Source organism: Excalfactoria chinensis, chromosome 1 (assembly GCF_039878825.1).
Source record: "Excalfactoria chinensis isolate bCotChi1 chromosome 1, bCotChi1.hap2, whole genome shotgun sequence".
Lineage (NCBI taxonomy): Eukaryota > Metazoa > Chordata > Aves > Galliformes > Phasianidae > Excalfactoria > Excalfactoria chinensis.
Genome location: NC_092825.1, coordinates 177,266,664 through 177,289,770, shown reverse-complemented (window position 1 = coordinate 177,289,770; position 23,107 = coordinate 177,266,664). Strand labels below are relative to the sequence as shown.

At 39.2% G+C, this 23,107-nt stretch overlaps 1 protein-coding gene across 32 annotated transcripts in view; it reads left to right on the top strand.

Moving 5' to 3' along the window:
• Window positions 1-23,107, top strand: part of DLG2 (discs large MAGUK scaffold protein 2) — a 981,657-nt gene that overhangs the window by 877,406 nt on the left and 81,144 nt on the right. For all 32 annotated transcript variants that reach the window (XM_072326879.1, XM_072326883.1, XM_072326882.1 and 29 more), the window contains one exon: window positions 16,180-16,294. In XM_072326879.1, the coding sequence (XP_072182980.1) occupies window positions 16,180-16,294 (115 nt within the window). The remainder of the gene's footprint in view (window positions 1-16,179; window positions 16,295-23,107) is intronic.

The window sequence follows — 23,107 nt, the reverse complement described above, 5'->3', positions numbered from 1 at the left end:
GCAAGACATCAAACTGTCAAAGGGCAATTCTGCCTTCTCCAGGCCCTTTCTGCCCTTCCGAAGCACGCTACAGCTGTTTCCTCAGTCAGTAAAGATGGTAACCTCGAGGGGAAGGAGCATGTTAAAGTTGTAGTGATTCTTAGCAGCTGTCACATTTGCAACGGTTTCTTTTCAGAGTGTTTCATAATCGTGGGTTTTTTTTCAGCACACTTGCCTCAGAAATTTAGGTTACGCAACCACGATAAAAGAATAAACAAAATATGTATGTATATATCCATACACAAGTATCTGTAGCAATCTTAAAGCTATAAAGTTTTTACAAGCTTCATGAAAATAGGGTAATTATGAGAGACTGTTCCAGACTTTTGGCATAATTAGCAAAGAAATCAAGAAAACTGAAGTGAGAGAAGAGTGTCTCTGGCATAGGTCATTTGTTGAATTTAATTCAAACTGCAGCAGAACCCAGAAAAGGTTGGCAAGGGTGAGACAGGGTTGTGAAAATGAGAAGAGATTTAGCTGAGGCAGAAGTCAAACAAAACCATCTTTTAGCTCTCATGATAGATTCACTGATTCACTGTGCATCCTGTGCATGGTAGGTATGTGCATAAAGATGGTTGTTGCTTCTTTGAGCAGTCTGCTTATCTGCTTTAATTCTTTTTGTTTTAATGTCTGGCAGAAATTTGAGTACATTTAAAACCATATTTAAAACCACTATCAGCTTTCTTGGCCCACTCTCCCAAGGGTGCTGCACTTCACTACCAGTGGCCTTCAGAGCAGCCATCTGGCAGAGCCAGCTGCGTGGCAAACATCTACAGAGCTGATTTCTGTTTCCCATTTATCCCCATTGTCAACCAGCTGCCTGTTGGGATGCTTTTAGAGGCCTTCTCAACCAGCTATCTCAAAACAGGAGTGGTTTTCTGCAGTGATAGTGTCTGCTAATGTCTCATTACAATCAATTTAAATGCTTGAATTCTACTGAGAGCTAATAACACATGAAAATCAAACTAGGCTCGTTATTTCAAAGACATATATTCTTTTGTAATGAAGTGAACTCTTATGCCCCACTGAAAGCTTGATTATAAAAGGATTTTAAAGCTGCATTTGTAGGGTTGTTAGGAGCTCCTCTTATCTATCTTATGAGCTTTGAATAGTCAGATGTTCTCAGCTTTCTGTTTATCTTCAAGAAAATAATAAACCTTTATTTATTGTCTTTTGCTAAATACGTATTTAATAGTATTAAAAAACTGAAGTATCTAAACCAATATGACCTGCCTAGCTTCCAGCAACCTTCCCATTACATTTTATAGAAAAGAAAATTTGTTTCACTGCCCTGTATTCACTTTATCATCATGTTTCCACTCCCAACTCAGGGTTTTTCAACATTATTTCTTTCAACTAAGAGGTCTTACAAAAAGGAGTTGAAGCAATGACATTCCATTTCTGGAATGGGCAGGACACTGAAAACTGGGAAAACAAAAGAGCAGTCAGACTGAAGAAAGGCAAAAGAAATTCTTCCCTAGAAGGGCAGCACTGGCACAGGCTGCCCAAAGAAGCTGTGGATGCCTTATCAGCAGAAGTGTTCAAGGCCAGGTTGGATGGGACCCTGGGCAGCCTGATCTAGTGTTTGTCAACCCTATATATTGCAGGAGGGTTGGAACAAGATGAACTTGGAGGTCCCTTCCAACCTAAGCCACTCCATAATTCTGTGAAAAGAAAAGAAGCTTATGTATTCTTTAAAAACATAAAAGGAAATCTTCCTTGAGTTTACTGTGAACAAGCAGTTTAAAAGGAACTGTGGAAAGGTGAAGCAAATGACTGAGATGAGGACAGAAATACAGGAAATGCAGTTCCATGCCAAAACTCACTCACTCCACTATGATGATCATTTAAAAATATGCTGATCTCTAGGCGTGGAATGGCCCAATGCTCTGTAGGCCCACGTGAGCAATGATGGAGGAGGGGGAACAGAGACCATGTGGGCTACATTTGTCATTAAATGCAGCGTGTTGTGAATTCATATCCTCCAGCTGTAAATGAAAGAGTCAAGAGAAAGGGAGGTGAGGACTTTAATTTGTTACATTGATGATGAGGGAAAAAAAGGGCATGACACTGACGAATATCCCAAAGCAATTGGCAAGAGCCAGAGTGGTTGTTCCCCCAGGCTTCTCCTCTCCTCAGTGGGAAGAAAAGGTGTTCTGAAGGATGATAGTCCTGACCTGAGCTGTGGGAGAACCTTTTTTATGGGGTTCCCAGGAGATTAACCCCAATAGGCTGAAGTCAGCCTTTAGGAACAACCTGCCATCTTCCCACCTCAGGGTACAGGGTGGGAGAACAGTAAATGAGAAGGGATTGAGAAGCAGAACTAGACTATCAGGTTCTAGCTTGGTCTCTTTGGCATCCTCTGTTGAAGATGCCAAAGACTGATGCTTTAAACTTATGGAGTGATGTTTTTATGCATTCCCAGAAGACCTCTGGGACTGTAGCCTTGTGAAGAAAGGCAAGCCAGTCAAGCTGAAAACATTTAGTGTAACAGAGGAACCATTCCCAGCATAGATAGTCCCTATTCAGACAGTAAAGGATAATCCCAGTTACAAGGCAGCTCATTTCAAGCTTTGAAATCTGTGTACTGCACTGGTAGGTTATGCCAGTGTTTCTTCAGCCTAATTTTAACAGGGAACAGGAATTTTAACAGGAAATTCTGTCCACTGCAAGAACTTTATTTTTTAGTGGAAATAATAATTAAAAAAAAAAAAAAAAAAAGCAAGTGCAGCAGGAACCAGTGATCTTCTTTCTTCCTGCCCCTTAGCACTGAGGCACATCAATGGCTTGACTTCAGACATGTTTTCAAGGTAGTAGTTGTATTATTTTGTTGCCTTGCCAGTGAATAGGAAGAGGAGAGTGCAAGTCCTTCTCAAACTTTTTACAGTCTATTGCTCTTAAGGTTTTGTGAGAGAATTTTTTCACTGTCTTTGTCTGTATATGATGTGACACCATAGAAAGTGCAGTGCCTTGCTGTAGAAGTCCAACAGAGCTCTCTCAGGATGAAAAGATAACTCATCCTGGAGACCAGAATCCTGGTCTGCGGTGGGACCAAGCAGCTTCTTAGACCACCCAGAAATAGGATGAAGAAGCTGTTTGTACCTTTCACTCCTTTGGTTTCTATTCCTAAAATTAGTCCATTAAATATCCACTTTGAGTGAGTTTCAACTATAAATTTGTCCAGAGTAGATAATTCTCTATCACAGTACTTTTATTACAAGTGAAAGCTCAGATAGATTTATGAGACATTCTTAAAGCTTCACTGCATTTTGTAAGTCAACAGGAAGATACTGTTATTCCACAAAATGCCACTGCAGCCAGATTGATTTGGGCATCACTGATTTTGCTTGAATTAGCACAAATTAATTTTCACATTAACCTGCTTACAACCGTGAACACTTCACAAGGTACTAGGGGATTCAGTTAATTACAATAATAATACTTTGGGGCTAATTACAGACACACACCAAAAAGGTTTCTGTAGCAATACTGACCCATTTTATTGCATGTAGGACACTGACAATAATAAGCTTCATCTGTCCCAGTTGGACTAGTCAGTTTCTTTAAGTCTCATTTCTGACATTTGCATACTTGTTTTGGAAGATTTTCAGTTGGTAAGCTATTCCTTCCTGCCTGTTCAGCCATGTTCCTCTTTTAAATATTAATTTTAATTTTACAGTAGTTCTAGGTTGGGTGCATTTCAGGTTATTGTTGTTTTCTTTTTTTATTCATTGTGAGCTATGAATGGTTTTAAAAATGGAAAGAAAGTCTTAGAAAGCAACAGAAGAGCTTCAGATAATATTTAGGAATAAAAAACAACTGCAAGGAGAGTGGAACACCAGAACAGATTGTTTGGGATGGCTGAAGTCTCTCCATCTCTGGAGATCTTTGAGAACAGATTACATAGACATCTGTAAAACGATTTGATTGTGACTTACATTCCCTGAGGCTTCTTTGTTCCCATATGGCTTTGAGGCTGCCAACCTCTCTGGCTTCCCTTCACCCTGAAAGCTCAACCTCATGCTCCAGTTGCAAGTTTCTTATTCCTGGGAACATATGAGCATGAGCTCACATTAGGCAATTCGACTTGATGCAGTCCTATATCACGGAATCATAGAATCATTCCAATTGAAAAAGATCTTCAAGTCCAATCATCAACCTGACCTATCACTAGACCATGTATCTTAGTTCCACATCTACAGGGATGATGACTATACATCTGCCCTGGCCAGCCCTTTCCAATGCTTGAGTACGTTCTCTGCAAATAAATTCTTCCTAATTTACAATCTAAACCTCTCCTGGCCATTTTCCTGCATCCTATAATTTGTTATCTGAGAAAATGAGAAATCACTGTGGTCTAAGCTAAGTCATTATAACTTTCTTTGAAAGAATGCAGCCAGTTGTCGCCATGCAGAAGATGCTTAGGAACCTGACCACAAATCCCAGACCACAGTATACTTCCAGATGATCTCACTCAAGTCTCGTTCTCATTTGATCTGAATGTGTGCTTTTCATAGGATAGTACATAGGAAGATAAATTCATACTTCATTCTTAATGGTTTATGAGTTTTGATCCTTCTTGTCCAAACTAGGTCTGAAAGTTTTATTGGTGTAATATTTATCAGTGTTAAATCACACAAGTGAAGGGATCACCTTGATCCACTGCCTTTTTCCATCTTGGATCATCCTGGACATTCGCAAGTAGTGATGTGGAAAATTAGAGAGCCTTGGAGAAGTGAGTCCACCAAGGCTGAGCCGAAGTACATTGTCAATAGAATTCTAAAAAATACCATCATTTCTGTCAACAAGCTCTTCAGGAAAGGGAAAAGCATTGTGCAGGGAGTTACATAATAAACAGATGTCAAATAAATCTTAGGGCAAAGCCATAGTCTGCATCTTGAAAAAATGTCAATGTATTAAAAATTATGATTTCCCTGCTGAAAGTGAGTCTAAAAGAATTTGCCTTTAAAGAGAACATATGGCACTGCAGTCCAACTGCTGTCACTAGCTGTAGGCTGGTAACTGTGGGGAAAGTCTGTGCCAGTAAACAGTTAACATTTGCAATGACCCGTTTTTTCTCTATATCCCATCCTCTCTCTCTCTCTCTCTCTCTTTCTTTTCAGTCTATATATATACACATACATATATATGTATGCTCTCTATATACATTCATATATATACATATACATATATATGTGTGTTATTGAATTGACTTTTTGTAAACTAATGTAAAACACTAATAAAACAATTATGCCCAGCATGTTAGAATAGCAAGGTGTTCATATTGGGGAACAAAATGCTTGTCCTTGAGAAAAGCTGATGAGGTTGTCATTCTTATTTTGAGATGCTTGTCAGAATCATGAAGGAATAAAAATGACCCAAATATCAGGTGGGAAATACTTCTGCTTTCTGCTGATCTTGAAGCCTTATCCAATGGAAGCTCTGAAGGAGCTTCTCTGAAAGAGAAAAGAAAGCCACAGCTGTAGATTCCATTCACTGTCGAAAGAAAGAAAGAAAGAAAGAAAGAAAGAAAGAAAGAAAGAAAGAAAGAAAGAAAGAAAGAAAGAAAGAAAGAAAGAAAGAAAGAAAGAAAGAAAGAAAGAAAGAAAGAAAGAAAGAAAGAAAGAAAGAAGAAAAAGGAGGTTAATGCAAAATAGGATAGAAAAGTAATACAGTTATCAAATGTACAATCTAGAAAATTTTCCTCATGTTAGTCTTTGATGATGCATTAAATTTTTAGAGGACTATGACGGGTGCAACAAATCAGATTTTTCAGGGAATTGTTTGATATTGCATGAAATAAGGCACTGCTATTTAAACCAATGAAGACAGAGATTAAACACTGTTGAGGAAAGGCAAGCACAGCAGATGACACTGAAACAAAAAGTTGGATTGGTTGTTTAGCTAAATGGAGATTGGTAGGTGGGTCTGCTCTTTCTGTAAATCTGTCATGAGAATCAATATACAATGGAAAAGAACAACTTCAGCAGAGGCACTGTGTTGGTGCAAAAGACAATAAGGAAGTTTTGACTGCATTTATCTAGAACAATGAGTCTAGCCTTTTGAGGACTGGATTTTGTGTGTGGTCTGCCAGCAGCTATGAAGTGCCATAATTGAAATCCTTCTAAGACAAGATTTGAGTAATTTATGATGAGGTTTTTTGGGTTTATTTTGGTTTTCATTTGGAATTAGACTTTAGAAAATCATGTCCAGCTTGGTCTTTTATGCCATGAGTGTGGGTTACTTTGTTTTAGGTGATGAGCTCAATAGTAATGGTAGCGGCTGCAAAGCATTTGTTTGTATTACAATGCTTTTCAGACATTATTCCAGTTTCACATGATCTGATGCTCAAGTTAATCAGTACTTCAGAGCACCCAAACCGACACATATAGCTACTTTGTCTAATTAGTAGTCATTGCACAACATACATGTTTGCGTCTAAATATCCCCAAATCCTTGTAATATCTCATGCAAAATCCTTGTAATAGGGTAAGTGGCATGCAAGGAGCTGGACTTATCCTGAGGTAATGTGTGTATTTGTCTTTTTTTAATTCATTCAGGCTTGTAATGTGCTCGATCATTCCATATTTTGTTTGCATTAGTAAAGGTAATCCCTCTTAAACAGAAAGCATTAGCAAACTAATATAATTCTGTGGCTGTTTTCAAGTCCACCTCTTTAAAAAGATCAGTACACATGGGGGAATGCTTTTATCCATTTCATTCCCTCCTGCATGCTTTTCTTTTTGTTCAGGACATCTGGGATATTGTTCATGGTTTGGGGTTGTTGGTTTTGTTTTGTTTTTTGTTTTGTTTTTTTGTTCTGTTTTTGTTTTTTGTTTTAATGATAAAAGTGGCTTTTGTTCCCAGTTTTGCTCAGGTCTTATTAATTCAGTAGAGCATCCCAGACAGCCTTGGTAGATTGTTAAAGAGACCCTTTTCTGGAAGAGCAATACATGTGAATATAGGAAAGTGAAGGAGTATGGGAGAAGATAGTTATTACCAAACAGATTTTGAGGGCAGGCAGTGAATCATTTATTAATTGCACTATTTCATGTAAGCAAATGGCACGAATCACAATAGCAAAACAGATGAACCCAACTAGTATCCGTGTTTATTTTTGTAATACTTCTGCCAAAATTCTATTTCTGTTGATTGTCCTTCTGATCCCTGCTTTCGCTCTCTTTCATTGGGTATAGTTGCATCATATGAATTCCTCCTGCTATTTCACTTTCTTTTTCAACTTATTCTTTTTAAATAACTTGTGGGCTTGGGTTTTGTTGTTGTTGATTTGTTTGTTTGTTTGTTGCTTGTTTTGGTTTGTTTGTGGTGCTGGGTTTTTTTTTCCTGAAGGTTATTGCTTTCACGATGTTTCATGGAAATAATAAAATTGCATTTGCTTTCCTAACACTTGGTTTTCACAAATGAACTGATTTGGTTCATAACTCGTGATACAAAGAGATAACTCGTTCTTATCTCTTCCTATTCCATATCTATCAGAATTTCATGAAATAAACGTAGAAAATTGACATATTATATCTTTGCTGTGAAATAGTTCCTAAAAATTCACTTGAGAGTTTTGGACCTGATTTAGCAGTGTCTCTATTTTTTTTTTTTTTTCCCTCTGAAAAACATTTAGGTCATATTCATCTACATTTCCCTTTTTATTCCAAAAAAAATCTTACACAAATGTGTGTCAAGTTGTTATTGATCCTGAAGATAAAGAATCATAGAATCATTTGGGTTGGAATAGGCCAGTAAGTACTACCAGTCATCTAGTCCAACCGTCAGCCCACCCCTACCATGCCCAGTAACTACATCCCTCAGTGCCACATCTTCATGGATCTTGATCACCACCAGAGACAGTGACTCCACCACCTCCCTGGGCAGCCTGGGACAGTGCCTCACCACTTCTTCTTTGAAGAAGTGTTTCTTCATATCCAACCTGAACCTCACATTGAGCAACTTAAGGCCACTTAAGGCCATTACCTCTTGTCCTATCAAAGAAATAGGATTGTATCCTTTTTCTTCCTCCCCCCCACCCTCCCTCTCCCTCCCCCCCTCCCCCCCCCCCCCGCAAAAAAGGTTAAACAAACCAAAGCCAGGTGGCATCTTATGCATGCAATAGAGGATACCACCTGCCCCAGCCTGGTCCCAGCTATGTATGCCTGTATCCTAACCTGCCTCTTTACTTTTGCAGGCAAAGTTTCCTGTCTAAGTGCTTCCCAGTTTATAACAAACTCATCCATGTTAGCATATGTACATCTAACCCAGTTCATTCTTACTGGCATATAGCTGACATGATGTGGCACCTGCAAGACTTTTGGAAAGAGGATATTTGCTAACAGTTGAAGGAAGGGTAGGAATCAGAATCTGAAAAAGAAGAGTAGCTTCCCACTGTAGGTACAGGGTTACTGAGGACCACAAAAATGATTTCCCTGCATTGCCATGCCTAAGATATCACCTATATGTATTTTGATTCTTCCTAATTCATGTCTCTAAGAGCTGGAAGGAGGCTAAGTCAGAATCATCATTAAGAAGATATGTCTAATCAGGATAAAATGCTCATCTCCCAAGAAATAGAACAACTCTTGTTAAAAAAAAAAAAAAAAAAAAAAAAAAAAAAAAAAAAAAGCAGAAGCAAGAAAAAGCAATGAAGCAATGATAACAAGCAGCAATTGCCCCAGGAAAATGATTTTTGGATGAGAAATTGTGGAAACTGAATAAATGTCTGAAAATAAGATCCTCCACCACTAGCCTGCAGCAATGAAATAGCTAAATTAATTCGTATAGCTATTAATAGAAAGTAGAATTTCTTTTAAATGTCCCATGTAAATATTTGTTGAAAGGAAAGAATTCCAATGCAGAGAAGCTTTTTTCACCTTGATGAAGATTCATCTTGTGCCTAAAACACCAGAGATATCATTAAACACTTCTGCAATATATGAAACAGTAACTCCTACAAAGCTATCAAGGTTAATGAGACATATGCTGCTCTGCTGGGCAAGCATGGCTGTGCAAGTCAGATGCCTGGGGTAAAGAGATGTGCCCAGCCTTTCCAAGACCTCGTGCTGCGCTGTCAAAGCAGACCATATGTGATATCTCTGTTGCGGATCTGACTTTGCTCTTTATGTGCCTTTTCCTTCCTTGGATCTGTACACACAACATTGTCTAAGATACTAGCTCAGTGTGACACTCATGGAATTTGAAAAAGTACCCCAAATAGTCCTGTTTATCATAGAATCTTAGAATTGTATGAGTTAGAAAGGACCCTTAAAGGCCATGAAGTCTAACTCCCCTGCAATGAACAGGGACACCTGCAGCTCCATCAGGTGCTTTGAGCTCTATCCAGCCTGACTTCGAATGTCTCCAGGGATGGAGCATCCACTGGATCCATCCACCTCTCAGGGCAACCTGTTCCACTGCTTCACTACCCTTAGTTTAAAACATTTGCCTTATACGCAACCTAAATCTCTTCTCTCTTAGTGGGGACACATTTCTGAGAATACAGTAAAGCCCTGTGCAGGGAAAAGTTTTCCAGTGTTCCAAGAGAGAAGGCAGAGAAGGCAGGGTAGTTTGCTAAAGATGCTGAGTGGTGTGCAGTTTTCCTCAGCGTCTGGGAGAAGCAAGAAGAATTTCCCAACTGAGGGAATGCAAGTTGACACTTCATAAGACAAGGATAGACTTAAGAGCACAGGTAGAAAAGCACTTTGTTGGGGTATGAAGTCCTTGTCACTCAGTAATAGCATGATTTATTTTAGTACATCTCTTTCATTATGCAGCACAAAGACATTGAAATGAAAGTTTCCAGAGACTAATTTGGATTGGAATTATATTCCCTCTGACTATGAATAGAACACAGTATTAGTCTCCTGAATGTATCGTGGGAGGAAGATATCATTTCAGGTGTATTTATATTCACAACACAATATAAGGGCTATATCTAACGGTGCAACAGATGAAGGCAGCATTATCTTCAGCAATAAAGTAAATGAAAATAAAGATAGTAGTGACATTTAGGCAATCAGACCAGCTACATAACAAAATTTTAATTAGATAGCATGCTCAAATGTAAATACCTGTACATTAGGAAGACAATGATCTAATACATATATCTATATATAAAAGACATTATTGGTCCTCCTGTGCTGAAGTTTTAAAGGCCAAAACAATGAGTAAAGTCAATAAGTATGCCTCTGTCATTATTGCGGAAAGGTTCCTGAAAAGGTGTGTAGAAAGTATTCCAATAAAAACAAGGAGATATATTCAAACTCATAAAAACTAATAAAATGTAAATGTATCTTTCCTTTCCTCAGTATTGAGATAGGTGTTTTTCATTTCCTTTGAGTGAGCTCAAGGGAGCTGTACAACTGATAAGAAATAGGAGTCTAACGTGTTCTGTTGCTCGGTGCATAGTGAATGGAGTAAGCCTATTCAAGCAATATTTTTTCCAGTAAATAATGTACAATATTACAGTGTCTACCAATGGTGTTACATTTTGTGCGCATTTTTTCTTGTCAAATGGTAAATTAGCTAATGTTATGTCTAATTGATCTTTGGGACACATTAAAAGCATAGCACTTGTGGTACAATGTGAGGTCCAAATCCCATTGTTCCATAATCACATCTCTGGCAATGACCAACATTGGATGTATCTGATATATATAGGAAGAAAAGGTGCAGTGAATTGTATCTAGCCATAGGCTGTTTCTTTGTTTATCCTTTAAGATATTACTACAGACTACAAAGATTTTCCACCATCATTAGCTTGCTATGTAAAATGCTTGCCATCTCAGGCTACAGAAACTACCAGATTGAACTTGTAGTCATCTGAAAACAGTGGTCAGAGTACTTTTAGCAAAAAATGATTCACAGTAAATATTAAACAAAAATTCACAGCAGTTCATGTCTTTTGCCCACTCCTTCTCTTTTGATTTTATGTCTATTGATCAGAGGCTTCATGCTAGGATCCTGTCTGGCACAGCCAGAGATTCTGCATGAACTGAACATGCAATTTGCTGCATTATGTACTGTCGTATAAGGCTTACACTTTGTAAATCACTCAGGTACACATTATAAATCAGTGGAAAGCAATCATCAAATCAAGAATCAGAATCATTTGAATTGGAAGGGACCCTTACAGGTAATCTATGTATGAGATGGGGACTGGACAGCATTGCAGGGAAAGGGAAGAAATGGAAAACAATCACATTTTTCTATTATTTTAAATCTTAAACCATTCATCCAAGCTATCTTCTTCAAGGCAGAGGGAGAAAAAAAAAAAAAAAGATTTACATAAATAGCATAAATAATGTTACCATGATAATAGTATCATTCTCGTTGCTATCTCAGATGTCCAAGGCATTAAGTTCATGACTCACCATAGTGGCATGCAATTTGTTTCTACACAAAACAGAATTTTAAAACCATCACAGAAGGTTTAAACTGGCCTGGATCCATTGAAATGATGCCAAATTGATACTGATGGAGAAGCTGGTCTGGCAGCCATCCCTTTGGTATAGAGTCTGGAGGTATTTGACATACCCTCTTGAAGATGATAAAATTCTGTCTCTTAACTTTTAGTTTATTTTGGGTTTTGTTGATGCTGTTGTTGTTGTACTGTTGACTGTTAAAATTCAGTCATTTGACTTCTACATTCTCCAATGGAGTCCAAGAGATATACAGTGCCTTTTCCAACCTCCCACTTGTGTTATTAACAATCATTGCTTCAACATTTACTGAAGTGGGTTGGAGATGCAGCAATTAGGAAATCTCTTATAATCTAGGAGCAAACAGTGAGAACCCTGAATTACACAGGAAAGCAAATTTTAATACCTGCTGACAGAATGAATTTCTCTCTCTCTAAAAATGTCAACACTAAATGTTCAAACTAATAAAGACTTGAACTGTGATGCTGTACTACTGTTTTCACTGTTGTATACTGTCAGCACTTCAGTTGCTTAACTTTATTTGTAAGATCAGGTCTTTTATTTTCATGTTCTCAATGAACACCTCCAGGGACACTGACTCCCCCACCTCCCTGGGCAGCCTGTGTCAGTGCCTCACCACTCTTTCTGAGAAAAGCTTTTCCAACTGTCCAGACTGAACCTTCCCTTGCACAGCTTGAGGCCATTTCCTCTCATCCCATCACTGTTATGTGGGAGAAGAGGCCAACCCCCACCTCACCACAACCTCCTATCAGGGAGCTATAGAGAGTGATAAGGTCTCCCCTGAGCCTTCTCTTCTCCAGGCTAAATAATCCCAGCTCTCTTAGCGACTCAGCATAAGACTTGTGCTCCAGATCTCTCACAGTTTTGTTGGCATTCTCTGGACACACTCTGGGGTCCCGATGTCTTTCTTGTAGTGAGGGGCCCAAAACTGAACACAGCACTTGAGGTGAAGCCTCTCCAGAGCTGAGCACAGAGGGATGATTACCTCCCCACTCCTGCTGGCTGCACTATTGCTGATACAAACCAGGATGCCATTGGCCTTCTTGGCCACCTGGGCACACTGCTGGCTCATGTTCAGCCTGATTTCAGCTAACACCCCCGGGTCCTTTTCCTCCACACAGCCTTCCAAACACTGACCTAAGCCTGTCTGACCTCAGCAATTACATAGATTTCTGTTTGGTCATTTATTTGCCCTTTCATCTACTATGTGATTTTATCACTTTCATAAGCTACCAGAATTAGTTTGTTAGATCATTGGTGATTCAGGCAATTGGTAGGACCTTTGCAGATGGATTTTGGTATATAAAAATTCGGCAAATTTTAATAAGAAGCAATACTTCTACCTTTCTTGAAAGGGCATGAAATTAGTGAATCAGCCTTAACTGCCTTTCTTGACAGTATGTCACAACTTTAGTGCCCTTTTAATTTCATAGGAGACTTTGAACTGCGTTATTTAGATTCAGAGGTGAATCTGAAGGAAGCATGAAACGTTTTTCCAGACTCCAGCACTGCCGCTTGCTCACACCTAGCAAATGCAAAGCTATTAGGAAACAGGTCCTCTGGAATGACCCCATATATAAAGAAGTGCAAAGAAAAAAGTGCTTTTTCCCAGTGGGGAGGACCAGTGTGGCAGTTCTGATAGCAGAAATGGAGCATCATTCTTTCATTCCCTATTCACATTTCAAATGCAGCAGTCACTATAGTATGTAGGCATCAATAAGAGAAGAATGAGGACTGAGATTAAAGAAGCTGATCTGAGATGGGTTAAATACTACCTGCATTAACTGTCTTTCCATTTTCTGGTCCAGATTCTTGTCAGGAGAAAGTGGCAGGGGTATATTTCAGGGTGGCTTTTTTTGTGTGTATATAACACAAAGATGGTATTGTGGGAAAATACAGAGCCATAAAATGGGTTATTTTCCAATTACCAAATATTTCAAGCCAAAGGGGAGGAAAAAAGAAAAGAAAAGAAAAGAAAAATAAAAAGGAAAAAGAAAAGAAAAAAAAAAAAAAGAAAGAAAGAAAGAAAAAAAAAAACCCTCAAGAACACAAAGGAAAAGAATGATCGTTCTTATTTTAGTATTTCTTAAAATGAAGCAGGGAGTATTCATTTGAATTCTGAACTCCCACCATGCACTTATTAGACAAATTTTAAGACATGCTGTGGTTTCTAAGTGTCTTCTGGAAACAGAGGTTATTTAGAATAAGTTAGGAATCAGATGAAATCTATTGATGCTGACTGATCTAGCAGTCAGTTTCCCCGCCCTCAGTACAGGGTTAGGTCTGGGTAATCTTTGAGGATCCTTCCAACCCAAGCTGTTCTGTGATTAAATTCCAAGTTAAATTCCAAGTGCCCTTGCAAGTCAAAACAAAAGCTGTAGTAGCGTCATCTGACCAACCCATAGTCATCTGGATGTCTCATGCTGATGGTGGAGTTGCAAGTAGCTGGGTGCTGTGTTAAAGTCAGGTTTTCAGTCCTCTCTTCTTACACTCCACACTGGTGTCTAAATCTGGGAGTCACTCCCACACCTTGCATACAGTCTGCCTGGGACATGGTTGTTACTTAGTAAGAGAAAGCTGCCATTACACAGCTGCTCTGGTGAAAATCATTTGAAGCATTGGCTTCATCCAGGTAGAAAACATCAAAGAAACTGAACTGTACTATACAGAACTGTTTTGAACCATCAGAACCACTATTTAGTAGAACCATTTGAATTGGAAAGGACTTCTAATCATCATCTAGTTCAGCTCCCCTGCAATGAACAGGGACACCTACAGGTCAGTCACGGTGCTCAGAGGCTGTAAACATCTACATGTTCACTGTCTTCTTTCAAGTATCCATTGCATGAAACAGACCTAGTAAAAACTCTGACATCATAGTATTCCATCTTTATGCAGAAGGCTGACACTGTGTGAGCTACAGAAATGGAGGATCTTTCTTGTTTGCCAAGAAGAAATGTTAAGTCTGTTATAATGAATTAGAAGTTTAGACAAATCCCTGGTTGGAAGATGATTATTTACTAAACGAATTCTAGAGAGGGAGAATAGAACAAATATGACTCACAGTGAGCAAACGTAAATCCTAGAGTGGTATAAATATTTCAGAAGTAAACCCCACTTTACAAAACAGCACAGGTTTGTAGAAGAATTAGTCCCTTCAAGGCTTTTAAATCACTGGGAAATGAAATAAGAAACGATCTAAAGAGTAATTCTGAAATACAGTCTGTATGTAGGAGTGTCTGTTCTCCTGACATGTAGAATTTCAGCTGCAGTTGGTGAAGTCATAGGTACGTGGGAAGGCTGAAGAGCCTATATCCCAGCAGTGCTTCCCAGCTGATTGCCAAAGTAGACACTGTCACTTAGAAAATACAGCAAGCAATTCCAAAGAAGCTCAAAGGAAAAGGAGCCTAACTGTAACAATAAAAATAAATAAATAAATAAGTAAATACACAGAAGCCCAAATTAAACCACTCGGGTAAGGCATCTTGATGGCAACTAGCAACTATATAAAATGTGGGATTTTGGAAATATGAAATGTGGTTATCCAACGAAAAGTTAAAGGGCATCAAATAAAACGATTTAGTTATTAAAGGCATTCAGGAAATAAAGCCAGTGTGAACAGCAAATTATTGAATAAAAATAAGGCTGAAAATAATGCTAGGGGAAAATGAGAACACTGCTGTCCTACAGAACTCTCATACAGCTCAAACAGCAGAAAACAGGGAGCAGACTGATGGTTGTAAGTGCACAGCACAGATTTATTTGCTCATGCTAAGAGGTGATGTGATCTGTTGAGATGCACATCCATCCTTTAAGGGACGAAACCTTGACTGCTAGTTTTGCTTTTGCTCCAGACCTGCTGTGGAGAAACACAGAAGATGTTACAGAGAGTTGGGGTTTGGCCTCTTCTCCCAGGTAACAGTGATAGAATGAGAGGGAATGGCTTTCAGTTGTTCCATGGGAGATTCAGTTTGGATAACAGGAAAATTTTATTCTCAGAATGAGTGGTCAGGCACTGGAACAGGATGCCTAGGGAGCTGGTGGAGTCACCATCCCTGGAGATGTTCAAGAAATGTGGAGACGTGGCACTGAGGGACATGGTTTAATGGGAATGTGTGATGGGCTGATGGTTGGACTGGACGGTTTCTTCCAACCTTAGCAATTCTATGATTCTATGATTCTAGACCCTGCTTTTGAAGCAGTCAGTGTAGTAAAATGCTGAAATGTGGGGAACATCATCTTCTCTTTGCTGGCATCAGTCTGCGACATCTTACTCTTCAAAGTGGCACTGACTCAGTGAAATGAATTTTTGTCCACCCCCTCAAGTGAGTCTTCAGCTCATATGGGTAGATTTCCCAGTTTAGGGTTGAGTTATGATTCTGTGTTGCTGGAGCATTGCTTTTACATTGTTGGTCAGTAACACATTTTAAACCCAATTCTCTTCACTGAAACCCAGGAAAGATGTAGCTATTTGAGGGACTGCGCAGTCAGTATGGAAAGTGCTGAAAGCTGAAAGCTTCATGTACTCTAATAATAAAAAAGTCATATATTTATCTAAGAGATTCTACTAGACCTCAATTTTCAGGACATGCCTTACTCTTGTTAATTTAATATTCATTTGCATTTAGCAGCCTCAATGATTATATAGGTCAAGAAAACTAAAATATCCTTCTGTGTTTTTTTATCTCCTCAGAGTACGCTCGGTTTGAGGCAAAAATCCATGACCTGCGTGAGCAGATGATGAATCACAGCATGAGTTCTGGGTCCGGCTCCCTGAGGACTAATCAGAAGAGGTCACTGTATGTCAGGTGAGCAGGGAGAGCTTTCTCCTGGGAACATGTCACCAGCTTTCTGGTCCATGACTGACTTCTGTGCTGTGGGTACAGATGGGTAGTAAAGGAAGTTTGAGGAGCCAAGCTGAATTGAATTGAAAAATGCATCAATCTTACAAGCACAGGATCATTAATGTGAAAACTGGATAATGCCATATTGCTTAATCCTATCATTTCAAGCTGTTTTCAAAGAGCATTATACTTTTATAGTGATTTAGTTTTATGAGATGAAGATTTCTTAGCCGTTGTCAGTTCTTTCGAGATGGATTCTGTGGTATAGTGACACACTGTGATCCTGCATGTGGCCTTAACCAGACATGAAATGACTGTTCTCATAAAAAGCACTTTCTCTGCAAAACATCCTCCAAAGCAAATGCTGTCATATGCTGTTCTATAACATGTGACAGTCCACTGCTGTCCCCTTGCTCGTAGAATCATAGAATCATTAAGTTTGCAAAGGGCCTTTGAGGTCATCTAGTCCAACCATCCACCTACCACCAATATTGCCCACTAACCACATCCCCCAGTGCCACATCTAAACATTTCTTGAACACGTCCAAGGATGGTGACTCTATCACCTCCCTGGGCAGCCTGTTCCAATGCCTCACCACTCTGTCTGAGAAAAGTTTTTCCTACTTCCAACCTGAATCTCTCCTGGCACAACTTGAGGCCATTCTCTTTCATCCTATTGCTTGTTACATAGAAGAGGCTGTACAGGGAGTTGAAGTGACCGAAAAGGTCTCTCCTGAGCCTTCTCTTCTCCATATTACAATAAATTTACCATCTACTTTGCAAGATCAAATATGCAGATGAGACACTTAACAAGATAATGTAGGTAGCTTAAATGGAGAAATGAGCAACACAGGAATTGCATAACTGTTAGCCAGGTGTAGCAGTTACAGTTTTGCTTGCTCTGAGCAAGTCTGTTGATGGAAAGGTCTTAGGAGGAGCTGGGATTGTTCAGTCTGAAGAAGAGGAGGCTCAGGGGAGACCTCATTGCACTCTACAACTTCCTGAAGGGAGGTTGTGATGAGGAGGGTTTTGGCCTCTCCTCCCAGGCAGCAAACAGGACCTAAGGAAATGGCTGCAAGTTGTACCAGAGAGGGTTTAGATTAGACTTAAGAAGGAATGTTTTCTCTCAGAGAGTGGTCAGGCACTGCAATGGCTGCCCAGGGAGGTGGTGGAGACGCTGTCCCTGGCAGCGCTCAAGAGGCATCTGGATGAGGAGCTATGAGATCTGCTTTATTGGCTTGTGGTAGCAATGGTAATGGGAGGATGGTTGGACTAGATGATCTTGTAGATCCTTTCCAACCCTGTGATGCTATGATTCTACGAAATCATTTCTGGCTGAAAGACCAAGAGTAGTGAAATTGGCCCTAGCAAAGTTCTTGCTGTCATTCATGCCTTTGGGTACCCTGGGAGACTATAGGACTCAGTGCCAAATATTTTAATAATCTTAATAATTATGCTTCTCTAGACTTTTCATTTTTACTTTTTTCCTTCATGCGCAGCATATAATTTGAAATTCCTGACAATCATGAAGTAGAGAGAAGCAATCTGTCAGCCTCCAGGCAGTGATAATTATTCATGGGGGAGCTAATTCAGGTGATAACATTGCAGAGATCCAATTAAGGCTAAATTCTCCACTTTGTCATTATGCCCTCAACGTGAAGGGATAAAGTAGCACAGAAGGATGAAAAATATATATATATATACTAGCACTGACGGTCTTATTCTAGTGGACAGCAAACATATTAAGCTCTAATTGGTACTGCTGCAAGAAAGGGCAAGAACTGACATGCTGTGGATCACTGTTACCAGAGGGCTATTGGAAAAGATCAGGTTGGAAGTGTCATGGCTTAGATACATCTCTGACCTCTTCTGGCCTCTCTGGCTTTGAGTTGACTTCTGAACCTATTCTGCCTTGACTGGATATTTTCCAGGCCAAACAATGAGTGATTTAGTCATAAGAATTTTTGGTCAAACACTTGAAATTGCATTTTCAGAAAAGCTGCAGTCACTGGACATGGAGGAACAGAGGAAGCTTGCTTTGCTGTGAGAAAAGCCAGGAAACCAAAATGTGGGGAACAATGGTGTGAGAAACCCATGCCAGCAACCACAAGTTGATTAAAATGTTTACACAGAGAGGGTCCTGAACAATTTGTTGGTTTGAGGCACATCAGAACTCATTAACCCTCTATCAGCATGGATCTCGTAAGCCCTGCTGAGAATCTGGGCTTATTAGGTCCCACACCAGGCCAAGCTAATGAGTCTCCACAGAATCTGGAGTAGCCTTGGTCCTCTGTCTGGCATTGCTCTCTGTGCATTGAGAGCACTGTGTTTCCTACTAGTTTATGAATTCTGAATGTGGTCTGTTCTCACTAAGCTGATATGCCCTGGTGCTTCACTACAGAAGTCTTTGTGGTCTTAGCCACATATCTAAATATCGCTTCCCAAATCATAAATGTAAAATTTGTTCTTTTATTCCAGACATGTTCCAAAAAAGGCTCCAAACCTCTCAAGCAAAAAAAATCCTCAGTCATTTATTAACATAAATTTGTGCAATCAAACCCACACAAATGACTGTGTCCAACTCTGAGAAATCTACTTGGGAAACTGTATTTTAAATATTGCAATGTGCATTGCAGCACCGCCTGGAGCACTGAACTAAGCACTGCTAGTTCAAATCATATACTAATTAAAAAGGTAGCTTATGTCTACATTAGCAGTGTGGAAAAAAATAAATATGGATTGGGAAATGTGCCTGTTTACTGAGATTAAAATTTTCAGTGCACTTTGTGGATAAACTCTTTACAGCCAGTGACCCTGTAAAAAGCTTGGGATTCAATGTTTTTTAGTATTCTTATAACTCAGGGCATTTCTACTTTGGTGGATTATCCAGGACAGCATCTACAAAAGAACTAGAGGCAAATTACCATATGTTGCAAATCTGCAGTTGTAAAGACAAATTAATGACTTTCTTTCTTTCGTTTTTCCTTTCTTTGGTATGCAGCGATTTTGCTGTCCTCCACTGAACATAAGCAAAGTTATTTTTTAGCTGGAGAGCTTAATCAAAGCAAATAGCACTGCAAGGAAATGAAGTAAAGATGAACATAGGTTGAAAATACCTATCATAATCTGCTCATGGAAAACAACAGAAAAGAGGGTGAGAAAAAACAATGCTCTGTGAGGAGACCTCACAGTAGATGTAGAGCTCATTGGGTGCAGATCTCTTACTTCCCATGCATTCTCTGATTTCTCCCAATCCCAACATCTGCTGGGCTGTGGGGTTTCACTTCTGATGTGAAGACACCCATCTCAGCTTTCAGGCATCTTCCTTCAGTCTCACTTCTGTCTTGGAAAACTCTTCAGAAAACATGGCATGCCAAGAAATCATTTTTAGATCCTTCATTTTATTTTCTTGGTGTCCACCGTGCAAATCTTTCCTTCACTGTGTTCATTTTATTTCTTTAACTCTTAATGACCAGAGTATACATCTATATCTTAGCTAGTCAATCTGAGGTTCCATTTGGATGAAGAGAGAAGGACTTCTCCAGGGAGGGAATCTGCCTGCATCTTATTCATCTAACCTGTTCTAGACATCTGTGATAGAGGTATTCTCCCAATACAAACTTATGTTTCTACATCTGTATCTAGAGGGCAATCTAGCCCCTGAATGTAATAGCAAAGTATTTCTAATTGAGATGTATAAAAGCAGTGACATGAAATGAAGAGAGGTGAAAGTGTAACATGGAGATAATAGTTTCAGTGTAAGACTGGAATTAGTCAGCTGAAAGAAATTAAAAGTCACACATAAATGTAGATACCTCAGGAAAGCAATTGAGAATGATTTATTCAGAATAAATTGTGTCACCTTTTGACATGGACTTTTTTCTGTGCATACTTCGGTGTTTCTGATTTTTTTGCTTGTTATTATTCATTATCACAGTCTGTATTCAGACTTTCTGCTGCTGCTTAGAATATTTTCCTGGAATTTACTGAAAGGTTTTTTTATGTACTGTCTGTTCCTTTTGTATCAGAAAAAAAAATATGACTCTGTTTGGGGTGTTTTCAGAGAGCACACACTACTAATGTCAAAGTATTAAGAGACATCAAGGGAGGACTGAGCAGTGGGACATGCTATTAATTAGGATCCCACATTCTCTTTGTCACTTAATGTCTCCAATGAGGAGGAAAAAAACAAAAACACAAAGTGTGGAATAGCAAGTTCTATTACTTATAGTTCATTCCCTGCTAGTGGTGAATGAACTTAATTTGAATTCAGTAACTGACATGAGAGGCTAAAAATTTCCACTGTTATCCTTTCTAATTCATTGGAATTCATCTATCAGGTCATGATTAATGAGGAAAGTAAACAAACCTATCATCAGCTAAATGCTGCACAGGGCTATATACATACATAGGTCCTTTCAGTTTTCCATATGCATATTCTTAACTTCCCATTTTTTGTCTTTTTTGTAAGACTATGTATTTCATTATCTTAAAGTAGACACATTTGCTTTGTCCTTCTAGATCCAGATTCACAGCCAAATGCTCAGCCAGCATGTATGGACTCTTAAGAAATGCCAAATCACATGATTTAAACCAAAGGCTGTGAAAAATGGCAGTCCTTTGAAGAGTCAAGCATTAGGGAAATGCAGTCCTCTATAATGTTTGGTGCGTGCAAGAAGCCACTGAAACTTTCATATAAAATGAACTGCCTTTGGAGGAAACTGAGAGCTGTATGTGATTAAGGGTTTTTCTTCTGTTTTCTTACTGGATTCCTCCTGAGCTTAAAGTACATGTTCTGTATTTCTGAGGGTAAAAGTAGATACTTCAGTAACACATGCATTATTGCTGCTAGATGCACAAAGAAAATGCTTTCAAGCAATCATAGGGATTCCAAGAGCTGCTTTCTTATGTTGTGCGATTGATAACCTTGAAATAAACAGACATGGTGCATTTAATCTTTATTCAGACCAGACAACTTCTGAAACAACGGCTGTAATTAAAAATTCCAGTGGGTCAAAACCACCATCAGGTGCTGTGGTGCTGTGTCACTCAGCACTAACAACACCCCAGTCCTCCCACTGATGTTTTACTGTTTAACATCTGCTTAATACGGTCCGTGCAAAATCATTGCACCGGATTATGTCTGTTTGCCCTGTGTAAAGGGACTGGTCTAGATCATTGAAGTGCAGATATTTCAACTCCGGCACTGCTTTGAAATCTATCAGTACCAAGTATTGTACTAACAGGTGTAAAGGTGCATGTGTAAATCAGAGCTGGGACAGGACTAGATCCAGTTGTAATTTTGGGAGCTGGAATTTCTCCTAAATGGAATTAATACTAAGCATTTTGTAGCTTTGGTAGGAATGTGCTGTGCAAACAAAGCATTACATATTAAAAATGAATGTGTTCTGGTTCATTATCTTTGAGCCCTAAGGAACAGAATCTAAAGATTTGCCATAGCAACTTAGCAGCAGCTGAAAAGGAGTCAAGGTTGAGACACTTTGGGTTGTTTACTCCGATTCCCAGCTCAATAATCTCTCCATTAGGTCTTAGACACCTTTATGTGCATTTCTCGAACTTCTAGGAAATCAGCATGATGCCTTATTGCTCTGAGAGAAGTTGGTTGTCAACAAATCATAGAAATTCTAACTTGGGAACTTTGCTAAATTATAACTGAAGAGTTTGGGTGAAGCAGTTTATGAAGATCACTTGTGGCATGCAGGGCTGGTTTCATGTGATGTCTGTTACAGCCTTCAATCTCCTTGTCTTTTTGGAGACAGTGAGCCCCCATAGATCACTGAGCATCAGATCAAGGTTCCATCAACAGAACTCTCCTGGGATAGCTGCACAGCAGGTTGTGATAAGAGCAGTCTGACATCCGCATGATAAATGTAAACTTTGAAGACATCCCAGCAGTGAAATCTTCACACATGACAATGTCAATATGGGCACTGGAAAGATTTACCAAGGGAAGCAGAGAGAGAAATGCTCATACCTAAATATTGCAAGGAGATTATATATACTTATATAAATATCTGCAGGGGTATAAGTTCGTGGTAAATATGTGCTGTATCCTCATGTACCTTGTTTACATTTAAGCTAGTTGCCCAGTCTCTCTCTAGAGTTAGTGTTGTGCTCTTGGCACTTTCAGAGAACAATTCATCTAATTCAGAAGTAGATTGCTCAGGCGAATCATGCCCTAAGAATGTCTGTTTCTCACAGATGAGTGGATGGAGCCTCAAGTGATTGGCTGAGATGTAAACATATATATCACAATCACTTAAAGCTTTGTGACTTGAATCCCACCCACACTGGCACACCTATGTGTGTATATATTGTAGAAGCTGTAACCTTGTCGAAGCTGTAACATCATCTGTAACCTTGTTGAAGCTGTAGCATCATCCTATAAAGCTGTTTCTGTCATTAATTCTTAACCCTCAAAGTTCCTTCTAAATTAGTTTGCCACTTGAATTAGCACTGCTGAAAGTGATTGACGATATGCCCATTTTCAGGTCATGGTCTTCAAGCTGGATGAGTTTAGAATTCATACAATATCCTGAGTTGGAAGAAACCTGCCAGTATCATTGAGTCCAACTATGGCGTCACTCTGTACATCCCTCTCAGGGTTCATGCACTGTTGGTCAGTCTGAATTTCTGTGGACAGGGTGTGAGTTAGACACATAGATATTACTGCTTGAATTTGATGGAGAAATAGCTACAGCTTACAGAACCGTGCCTGTACTTTAATAGAATGATAGAAACTCTTAAAATTCTATT